This window comes from Arachis stenosperma, chromosome 4 (assembly GCF_014773155.1).
Source record: "Arachis stenosperma cultivar V10309 chromosome 4, arast.V10309.gnm1.PFL2, whole genome shotgun sequence".
Classification (NCBI taxonomy): domain Eukaryota; kingdom Viridiplantae; phylum Streptophyta; class Magnoliopsida; order Fabales; family Fabaceae; genus Arachis; species Arachis stenosperma.
In genome coordinates this window covers 763004-786032 of record NC_080380.1, presented here as the reverse complement: position 1 = coordinate 786032, position 23029 = coordinate 763004, and the positions used below count along the sequence as shown (strand labels likewise).

The following is a 23029-nucleotide window of genomic DNA, read 5'->3' as shown; positions in this document are numbered from 1 at the left end:
TTGGGGATTTTATGTAATTATTTAGGGTTTGGGTAATTTTGCTTGCGAAAATCAATTTTTATGAATACAAATGGTAATTTTTATCTTTTATGGGTAGATATGTCAGTGTTTTCAATTTTTATGCGTAGAAATGATAGTTTGCTCTAGCTAATAACTTGACCTGAGTTGTTGGAGGAAGAGGAGGTGAAATTTGCTCACCAGAAATTTACCGCAATCTTAGTTTTCGAGGTGTGATATTGTTCTTCCTCGTTGCTTCGAACATTCAGTTTTTGATTTAACAATTTGGCCTCAGCAGAAAAAAGAGATGGTGAATTATTTCGTTCTTCTGCCATTGATTATAGCTTGTAAAAGAGGGTAAAACAAGTAGAAGAAATAATGGTGGGGTTAAATAAACTCGGCCCACGATGGGCGCTAAAATGTTTCTGCATCTGTTTAAGATTGAGCTTGCCTTCACCTGAGACGGATGAGGTATACGTCAATTTTAAGAAGAATGACGACGGTTGCAAAAACAGTCCAATACTCAAGTTAATAAAAGTAAAAATTGAGTAAAATACATTTCAAAGTGAATAATGTACCTTCTTTATTTTGACTTGTTTATATAGAGAAATTAAATTTAAATTGTACCATTATGCGATTAATTTACTTGACCTAATCTTCTGATGAATTACTGTAGTGTGGAGATTATTTGTAATAACCTTCATTTTTGATGGAATTTTGTTTTTTTTGTTGTTATATAATCTTTTGCTAACAGAATAAAATACGTTTTTTACTAGAATAATTGATTTATAAAGAAAAATAAAAGACTAAAAAATGATATATAATACAATTTTGTATAAAAGAGCACCTTAATCAATGTAACTCTCAAGCTCTCTTTTCAAAAATACGATAAATTTTTACTATTTTAAGAACCTTTTATTAACTATTAGTATTAGATTTAACTATTTATTATTATTATTAAAAAAACAATACATTTTAATATAAATAAATTATTGACTAATTAAAAATATAAAAATATTTTTTTATTTTTTTTAAAATAATACAATATATTTAACTTTTTTTTATCCAAAATATACGAAGACAAATAGAGATTTTGGCTATAGAAAATGACGGAGCTATTTTTCGTTTTCTATTATTATTATTATTATTTAATATAAATTTGTTCGTAGCTAGCACTGCTCTCCCTCAGCTGCCACCCTCTACTCTCTTCACAGTCATAGCTCCCGCTCCCTCCACTCTCCGCCGGCGAACAGCGTCACAGCGACACAACAACAGTCGCGTCCCGTCCAGCCATCGCGACAAAGCAACAGTCGCAGCGCCCTCGCCTACTTGCCTTCCTCCGTTCGCAGTCGTTGTTGCTTTCCTCCGTTTGCAGCGACGGCATTCCTCCCTAGCCACAGTCGCCTTTCTCCGTTCGCAGCACCGTCGCCTTCTTTGCAGTTCGCAGCGCAGTCGCCTTCCTCCGTTGCAGCGTCGTCGCCTTCCTCAGTCCGTTGCTGCCATCATCCTCCACACCTTCCTCCACGCTCTCTGAATCTCTAGAATGGAACGCCTCAGGTAATTTTATTTGTTTCTAAATGATTTGTTTCTACTTTCTAATTTTATCTTGTTATAATTGATCACATTTCATCTTTTGAGCTTGTGCTGAAATTTTATTTATGGAGTTGCTGAATGCTGCCGAACAGAATTTGTATTCGTAGGGTTGCTGCTAAACTGATTTTTTATTTGGTTCTGAACTGATATTTCTTTTTTCATATTATTTTTTGTTATGATTATGTGTTCTTGGTTCTGATTTTTGGGGTAGGGTTTTGGTAATGTTCTGAGTTTTGGTTATGTTTATTTGTTCTTGGTTCTAATTATTTGGTTTGCCCCTCTCTGCCATGTATTTCTTTCTCTGTTTACACCTCTGAAATCTATGTTTACTTGCAGCTCCGGGGTGGAGGAACTTCAAATTACTTGATTTTTATCATCACCATGTTTTGATTTTATGTTGATTCTGTTGCCATAAAATCAAATGCCCAGTAACAACAGTAAATATCATTGTTACAAACCCAAACCTGTTATTCTTCCCAGAACATGCGTCTTCGCTACCCTCACATGTTACTTGCCACCATGTCCATGACCACCCATCCTTTCTTCCGTCCCACTGGCACCCATCCATTCTCACCTCAACTGCACCATTTTAACCCCTGCAGATCCATTTTTACTATCCTCTGTTCCAGACCACCCCTTTCCAAGAACCATCCATTGCCCTCGCCACTCACATCCAACGGCTATTCTCGTTCTTCTCATGCCACTGTCCCCAGGCCAGGTATGTTATTTTTTTCTATTCTTCCGCCGGTAACCACTTTTTATTTTGTTTTATCTTTTGGAAGAGAGGAAACTAACCTTTTTTTTTTTTCTTAAGTTCATTTGGAGAACCCGGACGAGAATGAGAAAGAGAGGCGATTCAATTCGCTGAAATACAAGTTGGAGGCTGTTGGGTTGGATACTGGAATTTGTGTACCCGGCCAGTACAATCATTTGCTTTGTCCAATGGTATGTTTTTTTTGGGGGTGTTAATTATCACACTTTGTCTCCAGCAGGTACATGCTTTGTCCCTTACATGGGGACCAAAATAACCACATGTACCTACATGCACCAAAGTGTGCACTAACCTTCATCTTTTTAGTGCGTAATTTTGGTGTGCTATCATCCTATATTTCCATTGAAATTCTTCTCATGAATGGCTATTCAAGTTCGTGAGAATTAGAAGACAGCTAGTTTTGCAAAACATAGAATTGGATGCTGTTAAAATCATGTTTTACTGAAAATAAATACGAATCTAATCCATTTAAACCACTCATCAAAAGCTTTTTCCCATATTTTTCCTGCTTCAAACAAGGACAGAAAATGGGGGCATTTCAGGTACAAGTTACCAACTTTAGTGGTTTACACATTGGAAAGTATTTCCCTTGTAGTGGCTGTATATCATACCTTTGAAGACATAATCCTTTTTCATAGCATCTGTTATTGGAGTTGGTCATGTTATGGGGTGTTGAAGTTCTTTGTGATAATTTTGCACAAATACATTGTAAGTAGCATAGTCTTGTTTGTCCCTTTCTTTTTTGGGATGGAATTAATTATAATGCTTTAACTATGGTAGTCGGTATTATTTGTGAAACAAAATATTCAATGGAAGACTGTCTGAGAGTCTTTTGAATTCAGTGCATCTAACTTGGCTGTTCTTATGATTGACGAATTAATTTTGATGTCTTACTTCTGCCTCTAAGGCTCTAATACTCATTTTATTTCTGGCTTATATGATATATGATGATAGTAGCTCATTCTCTTTGCATATATCACATTTTGTTGTTTACTGCTATCAACTGTAAACCTTTTTTTGGTTGTATGTTTACTGTTATCTTTTGTGTTCCAGTGTGAAGGTGGTGAATCAGGAGAAAGAAGCTTATCTCTGTTCATTGCACACGATGGGTATGGATCAGATTTTTACGATCATATTTCTCGTATCTTATCTAGTTGTTGGTTTACCATACTTGTACATTGATATTTTGACAATATTTGAATTTAGCGGGTCTGCTGCATGGGTGTGTTTTCGTGGAAAATGTGGGTGGAGAGGTAGCACACAGGTTGGACATCATTTTCAAATGCGACATATCTTGTTTGACACGGGTGGCTTTGTTAATTGTTTCCTTGTTTGGTCTCTTGTATTGCAGGCCTTTGCTGACAGCCATTCACTCTCTACAGCAACGAGTCAAGTAGCCCAGGTTAAGAAAAAAAGAGAAATTACAGAGGAGGAGTTGCAGCTAGAACCACTTTGTAGCGAGGTCATTATATTTTACCTTACCTAATTCTGTCCTGGATCTTTTTGAACTCTGCCTGTATCATATACTTTTTGTAATAATTGGGAGTCATAATTCATTCTCCTAATATTTAAATGATTAAAATTTTAAATATATGTTATTTTTTGAAAACATAAAAAAAGATAAAAATTTGAAAACTTTTTCTATTTAGAATTTAGGAGGATAATGAAATAGGCCAGATGGCCTATTAGGGCCCTATAGCCTAGCCTAACTTGTTGTAAAATAGGTCCAAGCTCAGGCTGTTTTGAAAGCCTAAAATAGGCCAGTCTCAGACTCATAAATTAGTCTTATTGTCTTGTCAGACCTATTAAACATAAATAAATTATGTAAGTAATTTTTTATAATTTAAAGGGTTATTAAATATTTTATATTTATTATATTTTATTATAAATTATTTTCATATTTTAAATACTTAAAAAGTTTAAATATTCTTGTAAATGTTAAATTTGATATATTACATATAAGTAATTTTTTTATTAAAAAATAGTTTTTTAAAATAATATTTTTTCAATTTTTTATTTTCGTAAAATAGATGTCAGGCTTTTAAAATGCTTCAGGTCAGGCCAGACTCAATAACAGGACAAGTTTAGTACTTTGAAAAAAAGTCTATAATAGATTGCAGGCTAGGCTCAGGCCAATTAATTACCTTACAGGCCTGGCTTATTAAGGGTGAAGCCTGGCTTGACCTGTTTCTTCTACCCTTAACAATTAGGAAGATGAGTTAGTATTCTTAATAATTTTTCATATACTTTATATCTGGTGCAGACATTGCCTGTGGGAAAACACCATGCATGGTTCTCTTTATGAGCATGTTTCTTCTCTTAAAAGCAAAAATTTTAAGGTTTTAATGAATTTTCAATTAGAAGAAATACTTAATGGTTTTTAACTGAAACATAGAATTGCTTGTTCTAGTTAAAGAAAAAAGGGCAGCCTAGTGCAAAGCATCCTACCTTACGTAATTCCATGACTTAAATCCATGACTTTGAGGTCACACAGAAACAACTCAATTGTAGCTCCAAGGCTCCCCCTCTTTTTTCTTACTAAAAAGATCCTTTAAAAGGTGAAAAGAATAAGCACTTTTCTCAAAAGCCAATCAAAATGCATCCTGAGACTTTTAGTATCATATTCCTTCATGCCACTTCCTCAATAATATATAAATGTGATATCCGAGAATAGCTGAACCATTTTTATTGGAATCATGGGGTCCGACTGCTCGGGTCCTTCAATAATTTAATGAAGGATGCTATACCTTTCTCTTGAGGTTGCTTGTTAGCTATAGATTAAGCATTATGGTATTTCTAATTTGCAGTGTATGCCCCCATGGAATACTTTTTACTCATTCTAAATTTTTGGAGAGGAAATCAAATAAATCCGAAAACTTTGCAAGGATGCACTGTAGTTGGTTGGAGTGGAATGCTAGGCTTTCTAGCCAGTTTCTTGTCATTAGAACTATTTCTTGATCAAATTTTTATTTCTTTTCTGTGGTGTTCTTGTAATGTTTTCATGTTCATTTCCTCTGGGAGTAGTTATGGTGACATATTTTCTTTGATAGTTGTTTATGTTATTGTGTGTAGCGTGCTGGTTGAATGTGCTTAATAGAGGCAAATGGAAGTATTGATTTAAAAATGTATTTTTCTTCAGTATTATTTGTGTGTGTGTGTGTTTGTGTATATAGAATAGCACAATTGTGTTTAATTGAATTAACCATTAATATTATTTCGTAAGTTCTTCGGGTGCTATTCTTATGATTGCTAATGTCTTTGTTGGGCTTTTCATTTACTCATAATCTGGACTCAATAAATTTATCATTTTCGTCTTTAAAGCTTAGTCACCATTAATGATTGGTTAGATCTCCCTGATTAAAGGTTTTGTGTTTGTTTTAGACTTTTAGTTACTCGCCTAATGAGATTAACTTTGAAGCATTGATGTCTCAGGGCCCATTGGTTTGTGAAAATATTCCTGTTTTTGTTTTCAATTTTTATTTTCCAAAAATAATTTTTGTAAGCTTTCTGTGTTTTTGGAAAGGTGATTGGTTTGTCAAAATAGAATTCATTTCAAACAAAGGAAACAATGAAAATATGTTTGGCTGATCCATTTTCCAAAACATATTTTCAATATTGAATTAAAAAATATATTTGTTATTAAATGATAACATTATAAGTATATTCTATATTTTAGTTAATGCAGTGCAAATAATTTTATAAACTAGCTAGTTTGACTGTAAGGAATTATTCAAGAAAATAAAAGGTTTAATTACTCTATTGGTCCCTATAGTTTTGCGAAATTTTTAATTAGGTCCTTATACTTTTTTTTCTTTTAATTGGGTCTATGTACCAAATTTTTTTTCAATTAGGTCCCTCTTAGCAGTAATTGGCTTAATTGTATAGGGATCCAACTAAAAAAAAAAAATTTGGTGTAGGGACCCAAATAAAAGAAAAAAAAAGTGTAGGGATCCAATTAAAAAAAAAATGGTATAAGGACTCAATTAAAAGGAAAAAAAGTATAGGGACCTAATTAAAAATTTCGCGAAACTATAGGGACCAACAGAGTAATTAAACCAAAATAAAATAATAATAACAGTTCAAAATGATAAAATTTCATTGGATAATTTTTTCATTAATATAAAGTAACATTGATTTTTTTTTTTTAAGAAATAGAGATAAAAAATACAAAAAGGTGCAAAATCGTAAATATAAAAAAAATAAACATTGATTTATTTTAAAAAAAAGGCATATGAAATACAATAAAGTGCTAAAAATAAAAAATTAAAATTAAGGTGGAAGTGTTTGAATTTTGCACCCATTTGACTCCAAGTAACCTCTTTTACTCCAACTAGCTGTACTGTTCTATTTGCACCCTTTGTCATTTTCAATTTTGTGTATCTTTTCAAATTCATTTTCAATTAAAGTATTTTTAAAAATGTATAGCCAAACATATTTTCAAATTTTTTTCATTTTCACCGGAAATGAAGATGAAAATGGACAAACCATTTGGCCCCCAACGTTTTATCGAACAAATAAAGAAAAAAAAAGATGCTTTTAATTTGTTCTTCAATAAAGAAAAAACAAATAAAGAAACCATTGGCCTGCTAGGTTGGTTAGTTACATGGATTAAGTGACACCACAATGCCCTTATAATGATCTTTATGTGTTTAAACTATTTATATTTGAATTTATTTTAAGAATTTAATATAAGGTTTTCTTGTGTGTCTCTGCTACAGCTCTCCCTAGAGTGCTCACTCATTTATCTAAGCATCTTTATCTCTGATTGATTCATTTAGTTTCCAGTATTTTTGCTAGTAAATTGTTTTTTTTTTTTATAAATAATTTTTTTGTTCAAATTCAAGTAATGTAAAGCAAATTTTGTTTACCCTTTTTCAGGTGCTTGCATATTTTTCAGAGCGCTTGATTTCACAAGAGACTTTGGAGAGAAATGCTGTCAAGCAGAGAAAATATGATGATCAGGTACAATGCGCCACTTCGTTATTTAGTTTGAGTTACATAGAAAATTACATGTTAAGATGTAGGTGATCTAATTGGTAAAATGAAGCAAAGCTAGCTGGTACTATTTTTGACGGGATAGATTGTGCATATACTTTTTCAATGATAAAGGTTTAGGGATATAGTAGTCTGCAGATTAATATATACCTTGAATTAATATTTGCCTTTTATTTTTTTTGAATTTATTTTATTCCTTTCGATTGAAGGGGAGATCAAAGCACAAAAGATTTAAGGTTTTTTTTTTTGTTTTTTAATAGACAATACCCCGTAGTTCATGTGATATGGTTTTGACATTGTTTAGACAGTGATTTTCATGTGAAAGCTTGAGGTCTTGAACGGTGGGGACTAAATTACAAAATTTAATTTTGTTTAGGGACCCAATTACAAACTTTTAAAGTGTAAGGATCAATTTGCAATTTGAGTGAAAGTATAGGGGGCTAACTGTGTAATTTAACATTTTTCCATGGATTATTTGGTCATGTGAGGAGGATTTCTTAACCTTTTTTCCTGCCTTGATGCTAATTTTCTTTTTAAGAAAATCAAAGATGTTTGGAAAAGACACAATGCTGAAAATAAGAACCTTGCTATTTATGTAGTGTATTTTGGGTCATAGTTGATGACTTTTAGATAATGTAGATGAAGAATTAACTGTATTTGAGATTATCAATAAACATTTATTCTAGTATTTTATTGTAGCTGGTGCTAATTTTTTTTTAGGCAATGGCAGACTCTTTACTTTGCATGTCAGTGATGCTTTCTACTAATTTTTTTTTTCTGTAATATACATTTGGTAGATTGTTATTGCATTCACCTATCGTCGAAATGGAGCACTTGTTAGTTGCAAATATCGAGACATCAACAAGAACTTTTGGCAGGTAAATGCAATTGCTGATACTTATCTAATATGCTTCACATTAAGTTAAACTACTGTGACATAATTACATGGAAAACAACAGCCTTTACCAACTAGTCAGGTCTGTTACATTTTCAAAGAAATGTAATTTAATTCAAGGTCTTCTATATCTGTCTTTCACTTGTTTGTTTCCTCCATCTGATTAACTTCTCCCTTAGTTCAATTTTTTGTACTCTTGTTTTATTCTGATTATGTTAGAAGACATTTATCATAGTTTTTGTCAAAATTTTTGGTTTCTGCTCATGTCATGCCCTTTTAAATTTTTGGTTTCTGCTCATGTCATGCCCTTTTTAATTTATGAATATTACATCTTTTTTCTTGATATCCTTTATTTCAGGAAGCGAACACAGAAAAAATCTTATACGGATTGGATGACATAGAGGGACAAAATGATATTATCATTGTAAGTTTTGTGGTTCTTCCTTCTGTAGAAATTGATAGAGAAGCTGAGTATAAGATCTAGAAGAGTCCGGAGGCTACTAGAATCTAGAAACTGTTAGAGCAGTTATAAGAGCTGCCAGCTAGGATCGATTCCCCTAACAGTCCCGAATGACCTTTCTACCCCTTTGATCTAGAGTGCTGAACACTCTTTTTATTTATGTGTAATCACCACTCTAAAGTGAAAATAATCCCATTTTCCACAATTCTCAGTTTCTCCATCTTCTCTCTCCTTCTCTCACTTTCTCTCTATTCTGAAACATTATCAGAAATTATTCAGAGGTTACCGCTTGTTTTTCGCTTTTTATATTTGTTATACTATAGGTTGAAGGTGAAATGGACAAGCTAGCAATGGAAGAAGCTGGCTTCCGCAATTGTGTGAGTGTTCCTGATGGTGCACCTCCATCCGTCTCTTCAAAAGAGCTGCCCCCTCGTGAGAAGGTTTGTCTGGAGCTTAACATATGTTTTATCTATTGTTATTCTTTACTATGCTCACCCTTTTGTAATTTTAAAATCTGATGCTTTTGTCATCATCATCATTTTGTAAAGCTAGGATACAAAGTATCAGTATCTATGGAACTGCAAAGACCAATTGATGCAGGTCTGTAACTATTATTCTTCTTTTCACTCTGATGCACAGAAGTTATTGGCTTTTCTCAACTTTCTCACTATTCTAATGATAGGCATCCCGAATCATACTTGCCACTGACGGGGATCAACCTGGTCAAGCCTTGGCTGAGGAGCTTGCACGTCGCCTTGGAAAAGAAAGGTTCAAATTTACTGCTCATGACTTGGTTTTTCCCCATCCTTTTGAGATAAATCACAATTTTGTTTTTATTTTTTGATAAGTTAGCATTATATTATCATGTGTGAGATTCAATTTCTTACAAAATAGCCCCCAGAAGAAGGAAAGTCACACAAGGCACCCCAGAATATTATAAATGTGTGACAAGATCCCCAACCATGATGCCGTCAACCCCGTTAACGGAAGTGCCACTGTGGCATTGTCACATTTTGGGACTTTTGTCACACCTTTATAAACTTTTTGGAGCGTCGTGTAACTTCTCTTGCTTCTGGGTTATTTTGTCGAAAGTGAATGTTTCAATTGCCAACATGGTGGTTTACCATTTTTGATAAAAGAGGGATTTCATTTGGAAGAAGAGAATAATACAACATAGATGATAAATGTTCTGCTATAAAAGCAAAACAGATAATAAGATTTATCTAATAGAGCACAACTTTGAAACTTCTCAACATGTTTGAGATGGAAAGTCCTCTAAGGTCATGAGCTTTACATGAAATAGATGCTGGAGATCTAATCATATGCCATAAAACTTTGGCATCTACGGCACTTCATAACAGGTCACAATGGCCACATTTTATCCAACTAGCCAACCCCACCTAATGAGACAAGACTTTATGTCATTGTAGTGATGTAGGGCTGATGGAAACAGGTTTGGCTTAGTTTACAAGAGGAGGGTTAAGTAGTTGACTGGATGATTTTAACTGTTTAGTCCCTATTTGCTGCTAGTTGGCTGTCTATTTGTTCTTTTTGAGCTAGTTTAGTAGGTTTAAGAGCAGTAGTTCTAGTCTTACCTGTTGCCTATAAATACCAGTGGTTAGCTAGTTTTTCAATTTAGTCAAATTTCTGTTAAGTTTGTTAGTTCAGGAGAGGAAGAACTTCCTCCACAATTGGTAGTTCCAACCGTGTATTCCAACAAGGGATTATGATTTGCAATCCCTAGTTCATCAATAAAGCCTACTGATTCTGCTAATCCATGATCCTATCCACTGCTAATATATAAAATGTAAGATTAAACATGCTTATTGTTCATGCCAATTGTTCTCAAGATGTTTTTGTCATTCATTTTGTTCTGCATATTTTGCAAATTTATGATGGTTTATATGATAGAATGGTGGTGTCTTTGTCTGCTTTTTATTCTCTTATAAATTTTCTGTTGCCTTGAAGATAAGATTATTTTTCTGTTTCCTTGTGTTATTTACATTCTCCCCTCTTGGTTAATTGTATGCATTTATGAGTAAAACTCCTCCTTGTGTGCTTGTAGATGCTGGCGGGTCAGATGGCCAAAAAGAGGAAAGGGAGATGAAAGTTTCAAAGATGCAAATGAGGTCAGCTACTGATGCACTAGTTCCACTCGGATGTAGAATTGTGTGATCTAATTTTGCTCCATGGTAACTGTAGTAAGCCTTGTAACATTTAAGCAGGTTCTCATGTATTTGGGTGCTGATACACTGAGGGAAGCAGTTGAGAATGCCGAATTGTATCCAATACGTGGATTGTTTAACTTCAGAGATTACTTTGATGAGATTGATGCATATTATCATCGAACCTTAGGATATGAATTTGGCGTCTCAACTGGGTGGAATAATCTGAATGAGTTCTACAATGTAAGAGCAGTTAGTTACATTTCTCTATCTTCTACAATGTTGTCTTGTAGGGGTTTTTATTTTGACTTTTTTTTGGTTGCTTGTTTCTTTCTTTTTGGGATTGAAATTTTAAATTGAAAGAAAAATTAGTTTATATGACAAGGCATAATGAGTTGTCACAAAAGCGAAAAACAAAGATTCAAATTTTTAGTATTTTGTAATAAAAATAAAAGTTATTGATTCTGAATATGTAATAAGATTTCACTGAATTGTTTCAACAGGTAATGTATTGGTAAAATTTTAATTTAAATCTAAATATTCAATAACATATCAGTGGGTTATTTTTCACATATAACATGAATGACAATGAAGTTTCAATTTTTTGGTTGTTTTGAGAAACAACCAAAAATTGATTCTTCAATAATATGTTATATTATTATTGTTGGTGTTGTTGTTGTTATTATTATTATTATTATTATTATTTTTATTAATAATTTCGGCAATCTATTATGACACAACAAAATTTGGATAAGACACCATTGTTAGATGTCAAGAGTTTTCAGTTGGCTGGAGTTTACAATCCCGTTCTTTCCTACAGCGAAATGATATTGCTACTTCTGTTTTTGCTTAATGTATCAGTAGTTTAAAGTCCTATGAAGTACCATAATGGACACTCTATATGACAGGGATACAGACACATATTTCTAAATTGATAGCACATATAAATGGCAAACAAATATGTATATTTTCAAGATTTACACAAGTTCAGATATTCATAAATTTCAATCTATGTATCTCCTTCATACATTCCAGGTTCTTCCTGATATTATTGAACATTCTTGATCTATGTCAAATTTATGAGATTACTTACCATTGCTAAGTTTATCTGAATGGTTTGTAGAGTATCCTTTTTATTGACATTTTACTCTAGATTTAAGCTGTGATTCAGTTGGTTTCTATACTAAAAGGAAAAGAATATTTGGTTAAATAGGATTGTATGTATGGTGGGTGGATGGGGGTATCTTTGAGTGACAGACTGATTTGTGTTGGACACATGGAATGCCATTAAGTTCATGTTGGTGCTTTCTAGTTTAAGTCTGAATCTAGATGGAATGAATCTTAACAATAGCATCGCCTAGGTGTTGTAGTCCTCCAAATTCCCGAAGTAGCAAACAATCTCAGGAATGCATATCCAAAATGTACATATGCCGCATAAAAAGTAGTAGCCGAACTTTCATAAATCAAAGATTTTCATATAAATGCCTTTCAGAAAATTCCTGAAAAACATATCATTGGATTGTATGCAAGAGATATTTATATATCAAGACCTTCAATATTATAAAGTCACTAAATTGTTAATTTTGAAATTTCAAGGACCAAATTAAACGTTTACTCAATCAGTGATGTAATACAAAGAAAAATATCCGGTGATACTCTATGACATGATCCACTCTTCATTCTTTTTTCTTTATTTAAACAGAAGTATTTGTTAAATGGTATATAGTAAAGATAGAAGTTTTTGTATTTCATTCAAAACGGAGATGTTAGTGTTCTGATTAATTGCTTTTTATCAGATTGTACCAGGAGAATTGACTCTAGTAACTGGAGTTCCCAATTCAGGGAAGAGTGAGTGGATTGATGCCCTTCTTTGCAATATTAATGAAATTGCTGGCTGGAAATTTGCACTTTGTTCCATGGAGAACAAGGTGAGCTATTTCATTTGTGATTTTCAAAATTTGGGTTTGCTATGATGGGACTTAACAGGATTGCGCTTAGATTAGAATGTTGATTGACCTCTCCTTCTAACCTTCATTGATCTTTTTTGTTTACTAGATAGAAAGAAATATCATTAATAAGAAGTGAAGGATAAGAGAGTGTTTTGTTTGAGTTTACATTTTCTGTTTTTCATTTTTAGTGTTTTTTGTTTTTAGGATTTTGTGAAGAAAAAGAGAAAACAGTTTAAGCAATAAAATCCTAAATAATGATAGATATGTAAAAAGCGGGTCCGATGACGTCTATTCCTAATCCTAAATGGAACGGAACGACGCAGGGATCTAAAATACTAATTATATATATATAAGACGATAAGACGATTTTTTCGATTCCTTTTTGTATCTAAATGATATATAATTGAATTAGTATTTTCTGTTATCATTTTGTTACACACCCAAATATGGGGTGAGAATAGAAGCTTTTAAGACTATGAGGGGACAGATTCTGCCATTACCTTTTCATCACAGCAGGAAGAGGAGCGTAGAGGGTAAAAGGGGGAAATAATAAAAATGGGGATATTCTTGTAACTAACATATCATCTGGCACTAGTAGTGAGAGAAGTGTGAAAGAGGGTCAGGGGAGTGATCCTAATTGAATTGGTTGTGGGTGTAGGAGGGGTATTAGTAGTAACAGAATGAGTGAGAGATAGGAATTGAGAGAATAGGAAGGTTTAGGAGAGGCTGGCTCTCCAAATATCACCCAAGCATCTCTATACTGTTTAGTTTTCTTTCATAATTCAATAATATCAAGGGAGTGTGATCATCCTGATTCACCCCTTTTCTTTCTGTTTGGTTGTGTGTGTGAATTCTTTTTCTCAGGTACCAGTTGTTACAACCTCCTATCTTCACTTTTTTCTTCACAAAAGTTTGAAAACAAAACACTGAAACTGGAAACAAAAATTGGAAATGCAAACCAATCAGACCCTAACTTCAGTTTTAATTGATCTGTTTTGTCAACAGTTTTTTGTAGGTTGAACCATGATAAGTTATTTGCCAATTTCTCATACTTATTCTTCTTTTGTATGTTTACTTATAACCTATTTGTTATGTAAACGGTAATTAACTTTGTTTGTAATTCCTTCAATGGTCTCTTGTGGACATCTAGCAATTTTTTGGTGTAAAGATCATCATTTTATAGGAGACTTTTGCTGTCAGACTGGAGACCTATGCTTTATTGATAAATCTTTTGTTTTGTTTTGCTTTTGTATAGTGGAACCGTTATTCCTAATTTGTATTATCATTCTCATCTTATTGAAATTCTTTATGTATATATATTGCAAATTCTAGTTTGAAGATTTTTCGGTGGCTATACAAGTGTTACTAAAATTAAAATCATACTTTTTTTTATATTTTGGTAATAATTATTTTTTAAGTTAAAAAGCATTGTTAAATAATACAAAAGTGTTACTTTAATTTTAGCAACGTTTTTTCAGATACCGTAGCCACCATAGCATAGGGATCCTAGAATGTACCTATATATATATATATATATATATATATATATATATATATATATTCTGCATTTCTCTGATTGTTTTTTGGCTCACTTGTAGGTTAGGGAACATGCTCGAAAACTTTTGGAGAAATATGTGAAAAAGCCTTTCTTTGAAGCGCGGTGAGCTTTCTCTATACAATAGTTATAGTTAACACTTCTGGTCATCTTTTGTCAGCTCTCTTTTGTCATGTTTTTCTTTGTTTATATTCCTGAAATTGTCTTTTACATTTTGCATGATTTTGAAGTTTATAAGGTCCCCGTTCGTCATTATTGTAGGTCACCTACAGTTTGGAGGATTTTGCCAATTACATAAGAAAATCTTTGTTTTGGCTATAGGTTATCTGACCTAACCTTTGCTTAAGGGCCAAATTTTATAATCCTCTACATTGATTCGGCCAAAACTGAAAATAAGAATTTGTGTGTCCACATCCCCCTTCAGTATTCTAGGTTAAGATTTCAAGAATTTCGAATATTTTTCCTTTTTGTTTTTTTTTTTTAATTTTTTTGAAAAGTCCCCATTGTACTTTATATTCTCCTGACATCCTTCATTCCTAGTGGTTCAAATATTATGGTATGTGTTGGGATTGGGTGTTAGATAGGAAATGATAAAGCTAAATGAATGTTACTTATATAAATTGGCGCCCCGGGGGGGGGGTACCATTTGAAAACCATCTATTATTCTTATTTAAAGGAAATCCTAATTGATAAGGAAATAATTATGCAATAATAGTAAATATTAAAACTCATTCTTGGAAATCATCACAGATACTCCGTGATATTCCTAGAGATGTTATAAGATATTCTTTTATTTTCTAATAGTGTGCATTATTTTAAAGTTGTTAACCTTGTTGATTAACATATTTGATTACGTGTGCTTTTTCTTTGTGTCCATAGTAAACGGCGACTTCCACAATAGGAAAGGGGTGGGGCTAGAAAATTTCTGGGGCGAACATATACATGGGTAGGATTTTGGAAAATAAACAGAAAATAAAGCAATTTTTACTTCAATAGAGAAGTAGGAAAAAAACAGCTTTAATAATCCACGAAATGAGATGCCATAGAGGATGGCAAGACATACTACTACTGCTCTATTTCGGGCATCTCAATTATTTTCTATTTAGCTTTCAAATGACTGCCTTGAATGTATAGGGCTAACTGCAGCTTACCTCTCTGAACTTTGACTAATGTGCAGTATACCCTCTAACGTTTCAAAAGGTGCAATTTGATCCCCTTAATATTATCAAATTATGAAAAAAGACCTTCTTATAACCTTTCTTAATTGAAGGGTAATCCTGGAATGAAAGTTTTGCATGAGTTTCTAGCACATTTTGAAATGTTAGTGGGTAATCTGCTGGAGTCAAAGTTCGGGGGGGGGGGGGGGGTAATTTGCATTTTACCCTATGTAAAGAAGGGAATATTTGGGGTGTAGAGTCCATGATTTTTTTGCAATGTCAACAGTTCATGAGACAGAAAAGTTCATATGATTTAGTTGGATAATAGGCAGTATATCATATTGTATGAGCTGATACTTAATATTTTGGCGGGAGTTTGGGATTCAATGTTAATAACTTCCATTGTTCTTTTTCCAATTGTTTCCCGCTGATAAAATTTCTATTAGGATGAAGAAAGGAAAGTGTACATAGATATAGGAGGACAAGAGTCTGTTAGGGACTTGGGTATTATTGGGTACCCAAAATCCCACATTGGGAAGTTTGGGATGCTTGATATTGTATCAGTGTCACATGTCTTCATCTTCCTCAAGTAGCAGAGAGGGAGAGTGAATGAAAGAGAGTAGAGTGTGTGTGAAGAGGGAGAGTGAATGAAAGAGAGTAGTGTGTGTGTGAAGAGGCAGAATACCAGATCCAGAAAAGAGCTTTAGGGTTATTAAAATGACAAAGACCCTTAAAAAACTTCCAAAAAAGAAAACCGCCAATCTGCCTTACATGTATTGGACTGCCATGGCACCATCGCCAATGCGGCCGACATTTGCCCAATGCCATTTCCGCATTCTGGACACCAAAGATGGCAGTTAACCCAAAAACCGCCACACCTTAACTCCATGGCACCACCATGGCAGCAATTTATAAACACTGATCAAGTTTGATGGATTACTTCATTTTGTTATTGACTGCTTGTCCCCATTTTTTGTATCTCAGAATGTTCTATGACTGCAATAATTGTGGACATTGTTATGTAGAATTCTTTGATCATCTTAGTTGACTTGCTTATATAATGATAGTTATGGTGAACATACTGAACGGATGTGTTTGGAGGAATACGAACAAGGCAAGCTCTGGCTAAGTGATACTTTCTTTCTCATAAGGTTAGCCAATTACAAAAAACTCTTCTACTAGTGTTTCCATGCCACTCATTGTGAGATAGCTTCTCTTTTTCCCATGAATTTTGGTGCTTCATTGGTGTTTACTTTATTCATACTTAATATTTGAAAAGAGATGCATAGTATGTTTACTATTACGGTTTTTGTTTCACCACTTGAGCTCTGTTTCTCTTGTGAATGGCTTGAAAGTCAGTCTACTTATGAATATATGAACTCAATATATAGAATATGTATCTAGTCAAATCTCTTAGATTTAAGGATTTATGATTATGTGGTTATAGCAATACCATCTACATAGAAAACAAGATAATGCATTGACTTGAGAATGGATGATTATGGTTTACAAAGTGTTTTCCTAACTGTTCACTACACTGCATACAAATTCCATATGATAAATTTTCTGAACAATGCCTGTATGACTGTTTAAGACCGTATAGGGACTATACATCTCAATATGAAAACTAGACCTGACTCCCTCCAAGCAAAATAGCCCAGTGATTTTTCAATGTTGACTTCGTACTGTGTTACTGTGGAGAGGCAACGCTACCAACCAGAATGATAACATAGATGATAAACAAATTAACCAATGTCAACAAACATCTTGAATTCTTTTAAATCCTTCCCACAATAATAACAAGCAGAGTATAGAATAGAGAAAAGGATGAAGGTAGAGAGATCTAGAATAGAACAGAAAAGAGAAATAGAATAGAATAGAAATATGGAATTGTCTCATCCAAGCATATCAGTGTGATATTCCCAGGTCTGAAAGTATGTTCAAGTATGATGTATGAGTAATATGTGTAAAGTATGAACAGTAACAGAAATGATAACTTGGCTTTCGAGAGGCCAAGACTCTCCACTAATTCCACGCACCACTTTCCCGAATACAAAGGCATTTCCCTGTTTCTATTTATATCGCTCATTCCTTCTAACAGATTCCCTAACAAACTCGGTCCCACTCCCTTAATTATTTAAATTTCTTTCTTCTCTGATATGTAAATTCCAGAGTGGGGATTCCCTTTCTGCCCTTCCACCACTCTGCTATTTGGGTTTGTAACAATACCCGCCTCGGAAACACCTGCTGCAACTTGTCAGCCTGTTTCCAACTTCTTTCAAACTCAGGCAAGTTGAGCCATTTAACTAGGACTTCTAGCTCCCCTTTGGCATTGCTTCTGCTGTCCAGGACCTTCTCAGGAGCCACCACCAACTCAGCGTCTTCTGATAACTCATCCGGAATAGGCTGCGGAGACATAGAGGGGCTGATACTCTTCTTGAGAAGAGCGGCATGGGGAACACCTGACGGATCTTGGCTGTCTCCGGCAGCTTGAGCTGATACACCACTTCACCAATCCTCTCCAACACCTCAAAAGGCCCATAAAAACGAGCCTAGAGCTTCTCATTAATTGTGGATGCCAAGGACCCCATCCTATATAGATGAAGCTTCAAATAGACCATATCACCCACTTCGAACACTACATCCCACCTCTTCTTATTGGCTTGCTGTTTCATCAGATTTTGGGCACGGTTTAAATGAAATTGTAGCTCATCTAACATCTGATTTCGTTCTGACAATAGAAGTCTTACATCCTCCACAGCTGATTCGAAACCACCATTAAACTCAGGCGGTGGTTCCCTCCCATACAAGGCTCCAAATGCAGCATCCGAATGGAACCATGGTAGCTAGTGTTGTACCAAAATTCTGCCGAAGATAACCAAGCCGGCCACTGTTTCGGCTTCGACCCCTGTAAGACACCAGAGATAAGTTTCCAAGCATTTGTTGACAGCCTCCATTTGCCCATCCGATTGGGGATGATAGGCAGACGACATCCTTAATGAAGTCCCAGCTTGTTTGAAAACCTCAGCCTAGAAGGTACTCATAAAGATTTTGTCCCTACCTGAGACGATGAATGAGGGAAATCCATGAAGACGCACCAATTCTTTGATGAATAAAGAGGCCACATCCTTTGCACTAAAGGGTTGAGAAAGGGGACAGAAGTGGGCATAAAGGCAATCAACCACCACAAAAATGGTGTCCATTCCCTTAACCTTTGGCATCCCCCCAATGAATTCCATAGAAATGTCTGCCCACACATTAGCAGGAATTGGTAAGGGATGTAGCAGACCTGCTGGTTTTAAAGTGGAGTGTTTGTTATGCTGACACACCTCACACTCCTTAATGAAATCCATGATAGCAGCCTTCATACCTTCCCAATACAGCAGGGAAGAAACTCTCTTGTAAGTGTGAAAGAACCCAAAATGTTCATATCTTAAATCTTTAGGTTTTCAGATAAAATTTTCTCCAAGACATTCATTTGGAAATATAAACTTGGGTCTTTTGTTTGGCATTTCATCTTAGTTGGACTAATAATAATGGCAAACTACAAACGCACAATCTTCTGATCGCTTTGTGTTTTATATGTACTTATAGTTCAGAATTAATGTGTCATTCAAATATTTATTTATTTGTTGTTGTCCTGCTGGGATTATCTTGGATCAAGCTTTGAGAAGTTTGGGGATACCCCCTAACAAGCCACATAGTTTTTTCTTTTCTTTAAATTTTTTCACTTGATTTTGTGCCTTTGGAATTTTCATATAAAATAAGCTAATATTTTATTTTTTATTGCAAATTTTTATTTATTTGTTTATATTTTGCTATTCTATGTTGTCTTTACTATTTAGCTAGAAAAAAAAGCTAGAATTTCCAAGGGCTATCATATTTTGACAACATTTGGATATGGTTGCCTACCTTACATCCATGTGGCATTAAGCAATTCTTTTTTTGGTGTCTTTGGTAGATATGCAAAGTTTGGCATGTCTAATTTATGTGGCTCAATCTTTAGGACTTGTTACTATTTTAAATTCTTGTGAGGAGACCCTATTATCTAACTATGTGCACTTCTCTCTTACAGTAGTATAATTTTTTTTCTCTTAAAAATATTGTAATTTCATGTCAAACTAATGAATTATGGTGGTGGACTACTAGGTGTGAAGATGATTCCCTTCCAAGTATAAAGTGGGTTCTTGACCTTGCAAAAGCAGCTGTATTAAGGCATGGGGTGCGTGGACTTGTGATTGATCCTTATAATGAGCTTGATCATCAACGACCTTCGAACCAGTAATTCTCCAATTCTGAATATGGAAATTTGTTTAGCTATGTCTACGTTATTTTTATATATGACTTCATCTTCTATCAATTAAATATTTGATTTCATCATCGATACACCTTTTCTCTTATTTTTTGCGAGGGGTAAACAAGGAACAAGAAGTTATAGTCTTTTATGTTTTTCTTTTAGTTTTTTATTTTTAATTTTTTTCATCATATATAATTACAGTTTATGAAAAGAGAAGTGTTATTGACTTCCCACCTGTGTATGCGTTGTAAATATACACACTTGAAAGATAGGATGATAACTACCTAATCCTACAGCAGATAAGATATGAGATAAGCCTCATCAGTAGTTATAATATCTTATAACAGATTACGAAAACCTTTTCACTCAAGCTAAAGCTTAGTAATCTATCTTTAAGCATGTTACAAAATAGCTCAAAATAGCAAGAAAAGACACCAGAATTCAGCAACATTTTAAAGCCAAGTAACAAGACGAGATAACTAGCTAGAAAATGGGGCCATACGACTGCTGAAAATTTATTTAGGACCATACAGAACTGCTGGAGTTTGAACCATGGTTATATGGGACTGCCGGATGTTGAACTGGGGCAGCATGGGACTGCCATATAACGAGCCATATGTTTTCTATTTGAGCGAATACATAGCCAAGCAATGAGACTGAAGTTTGCTGGACCAGAAGACTAAGAAACAGAGACTGGGCAGTATTTTCTTTTTATTATCCGAGACTGGGCACCATGAATTGATGTCTGCTGGACTAGAGTTTATGACCAAATCTCACTTTTAATGGGCACTATTACACATGATAGATGCTTATTTCTGACGTGAATAAAACCAATGTCACCCCTTGCTTTGTTACTCTGATCATTCTTTCTCTTGTACCTCAATGTTGTCCATTTGGAGAATATCTAATTGCTGTTGATTTTCTGTTGCAACTTGCAGGACTGAAACTGAATATGTAAGTCAGATGCTTACCTTAATCAAACGTTTTGCCCAATTTCATGGATGCCATGTTTGGTTTGTTGCACATCCCAGGCAGGTTAGTAATAATCAACATACAACTTCAACTTCTTCTTTTTCTTTCTTTTTCTTTTCTTTTCTTTATTTTTTTATTTTTTTATTAAATTGTTACTACCATATCACTCTGTATGATATTCATATCTAATTTCTCATGTAATCTAATAGCTTCATAATTGGACTGGTGGTCCTCCTAATCTGTATGATATAAGTGGAAGTGCACACTTCATAAATAAGTGTGACAATGGAATTGTTATCCATCGTAATCGGGATCCAGAGGCTGGGCCAATTGATCAAGTTCAGGTGATTGTTTATAGCAAAATTGTGGATAGTTTGTTATCATTTAATATTCATATACTAAATAAGATAAATATGTTCTACTGTGCCTTTGGTTCAGGTGTGTGTTCGAAAGGTACGGAATAAGGTCGCTGGGACAGTAGGTGATGCCTTACTGTTGTATAATAGGTACAAAGATTATCCCTCTTGATCCTTTATTACTTTACTGCCATGCATTCTCCAATTGTTCAGTTAAACAAAGTTTCATCAATAGAGTACATGATCAGGGATTATGATGAAGCCATACTTAAGTGCTTAGTCTGATATTGGTTTTACAATAAGTTTATAGTGGCAATGGGGTTACTCTACCTTGTACCCTAAGTTCTTGTAAATTTAATGGCTCTAGTCAGCTTTTTCATCTCAGATAGCTTGTTTCTTGCTTTCTTAGTAACACCTCTGACTTCTTTTAACTTCTTTGGATTAAGCACAGTATTGCTTTTTGAGAAGTTGAAATACAAATTCTCAGAGTACTAAAACCATCCAAATATCCTTTTCTTATTGCAAAGATCCTTTTCTTCCTATAATCTTTCATACCTACCTGCCCTTTCATCCCCACCATAAAAAGATAAATAAAAATAATCTGTTTGGTTCTTGGGCTAATTCTTATAGTTTGTGTTTACTAAATTAATTATTCTTATTATTATGTTGGGCAGGGTAACTGGCGAGTTCACGCCAGTTGATAAAAAGAGGAAGCAGTGAAACAAGTACGTCTTGAAATGATGTTACCACCAATGGGCATACATGGCTATGGTGCGACATCTTATGCTTTGCAGAATTTGAATGTATTAACGTGTAATTTTGACCAGATTAGGTTTTTGTATCTTAGGAATATATCTTAGAAATTTAATGTAGTTGTTATGCTTAATAGTTGTACAGTACAGATATAGATGGTTGTTACCTTTGTAATGACCGTTGGATCCAGATTGAATGAAGGGTTGAAGGGTAGTGCAGTTAGAGAAGATTGCAGTTCTCAATCCAATTAGAATTTTACTCGGACTATTAATCGGTTCTGTTTTCGAATGTTCTAAGACAAGTTCCCAGGAATAATTCCCTGGTTGATATTGTATTCATCTTGAGTAGTAGCCGTCATGCCAAAGGATGTGACTGAAGACAGAGCATGGTCAACGTTCCAAAATCCCAAACCTTTATATCTTGAAAGAAAACTTGTTTTCCAATGTAGTTTAGGAAAAATCATAGCTACAAAGACAGTTGCTGAGGACTGGCTAGAGCACACTGACCGATTATTATTTAACTTAATGCAGATAACATGGGGGGATGTTTTAAGATTTATATAAACACTAACAAGGGTAAAATGATTTCTTTGTTGGTACGTTTAATGGGAAATATTTTTGAAAAACTTACATCCAAAATTCAAGTGCTTAAAGGGTCTTGACTAGGGTTAAAAGTTAATGATCATTATCCTTATCATTAGTCATAAACATATCAATTATTAAGAGTTAATCTTGTTTCGTTAATCTATACTACACAAAGTTAAGTAGGCATAATTGGTCTTAATTTACTGATTGAATTTAGTACAAAGTTAGTAAAAACAAGATTAACTAATTGGTTTTAACTCACTAATTAAATTTAGTACAAAGTTAGTGTTAATGAAAACAAGATCAACTAACAATTTTATAAATTACTATACCATGGGTGGGAACTAATGATTGGTTCTCTCTATAAAGATTTTGGATTTGCTCAAAATGATCAAATTATATTTGGTCTTGTTTCCACATTTTCAGTCATTTTAAATATTATTATAAAATATTAAATTTTTGTTATTTAAATCGAAAGACTCAAGATTACTTAATTCTTCAATCTCAAGTCAAGAAAGAAAAAATTTAT

At 33.9% G+C, this 23029-nt stretch overlaps 1 protein-coding gene across 2 annotated transcripts; it reads left to right on the top strand.

The window, feature by feature from the left end:
• Positions 1 to 1179: 1179 nt before the first annotated feature.
• Positions 1180 to 22578, top strand: LOC130974301 (twinkle homolog protein, chloroplastic/mitochondrial). Of its 2 annotated transcripts, XM_057899113.1 has the most exons (22): positions 1180 to 1554; positions 1927 to 2308; positions 2405 to 2535; positions 3416 to 3471; positions 3569 to 3626; positions 3714 to 3824; positions 7241 to 7324; positions 8155 to 8235; positions 8611 to 8676; positions 9036 to 9152; positions 9265 to 9312; positions 9395 to 9480; positions 10778 to 10841; positions 10938 to 11120; positions 12674 to 12805; positions 14425 to 14486; positions 16606 to 16689; positions 19688 to 19819; positions 20774 to 20870; positions 21017 to 21151; positions 21246 to 21313; positions 21838 to 22574. In XM_057899113.1, exons 2-22 carry the CDS (start codon positions 2074 to 2076, stop codon positions 21881 to 21883), a joined length of 2076 nt encoding a protein of 691 aa, XP_057755096.1. In that variant the 5' UTR covers positions 1180 to 1554; positions 1927 to 2073; the 3' UTR covers positions 21884 to 22574. The 2 variants fall into 2 exon arrangements, with proteins under 2 accessions (XP_057755096.1, XP_057755094.1); XM_057899111.1 differs by having other exon boundaries at positions 3569 to 3824; positions 21838 to 22578.
• Positions 22579 to 23029: the final 451 nt, after the last annotated feature.

Bases quoted from the DNA above. Each gene is read 5' to 3' on its own strand.
- LOC130974301 (XM_057899111.1), top strand. From the start codon at position 2,074: ATGCGTCTTCGCTACCCTCACATGTTACTTGCCACCATGTCCATGACC. The intron at 3,472-3,568 runs GTATGGATCAGA...ATTTGAATTTAG, and splicing joins CTGTTCATTGCACACGATGG to CGGGTCTGCTGCATGGGTGT. The intron at 16,690-19,687 runs GTTAGCCAATTA...GTGGACTACTAG, and splicing joins GATACTTTCTTTCTCATAAG to GTGTGAAGATGATTCCCTTC.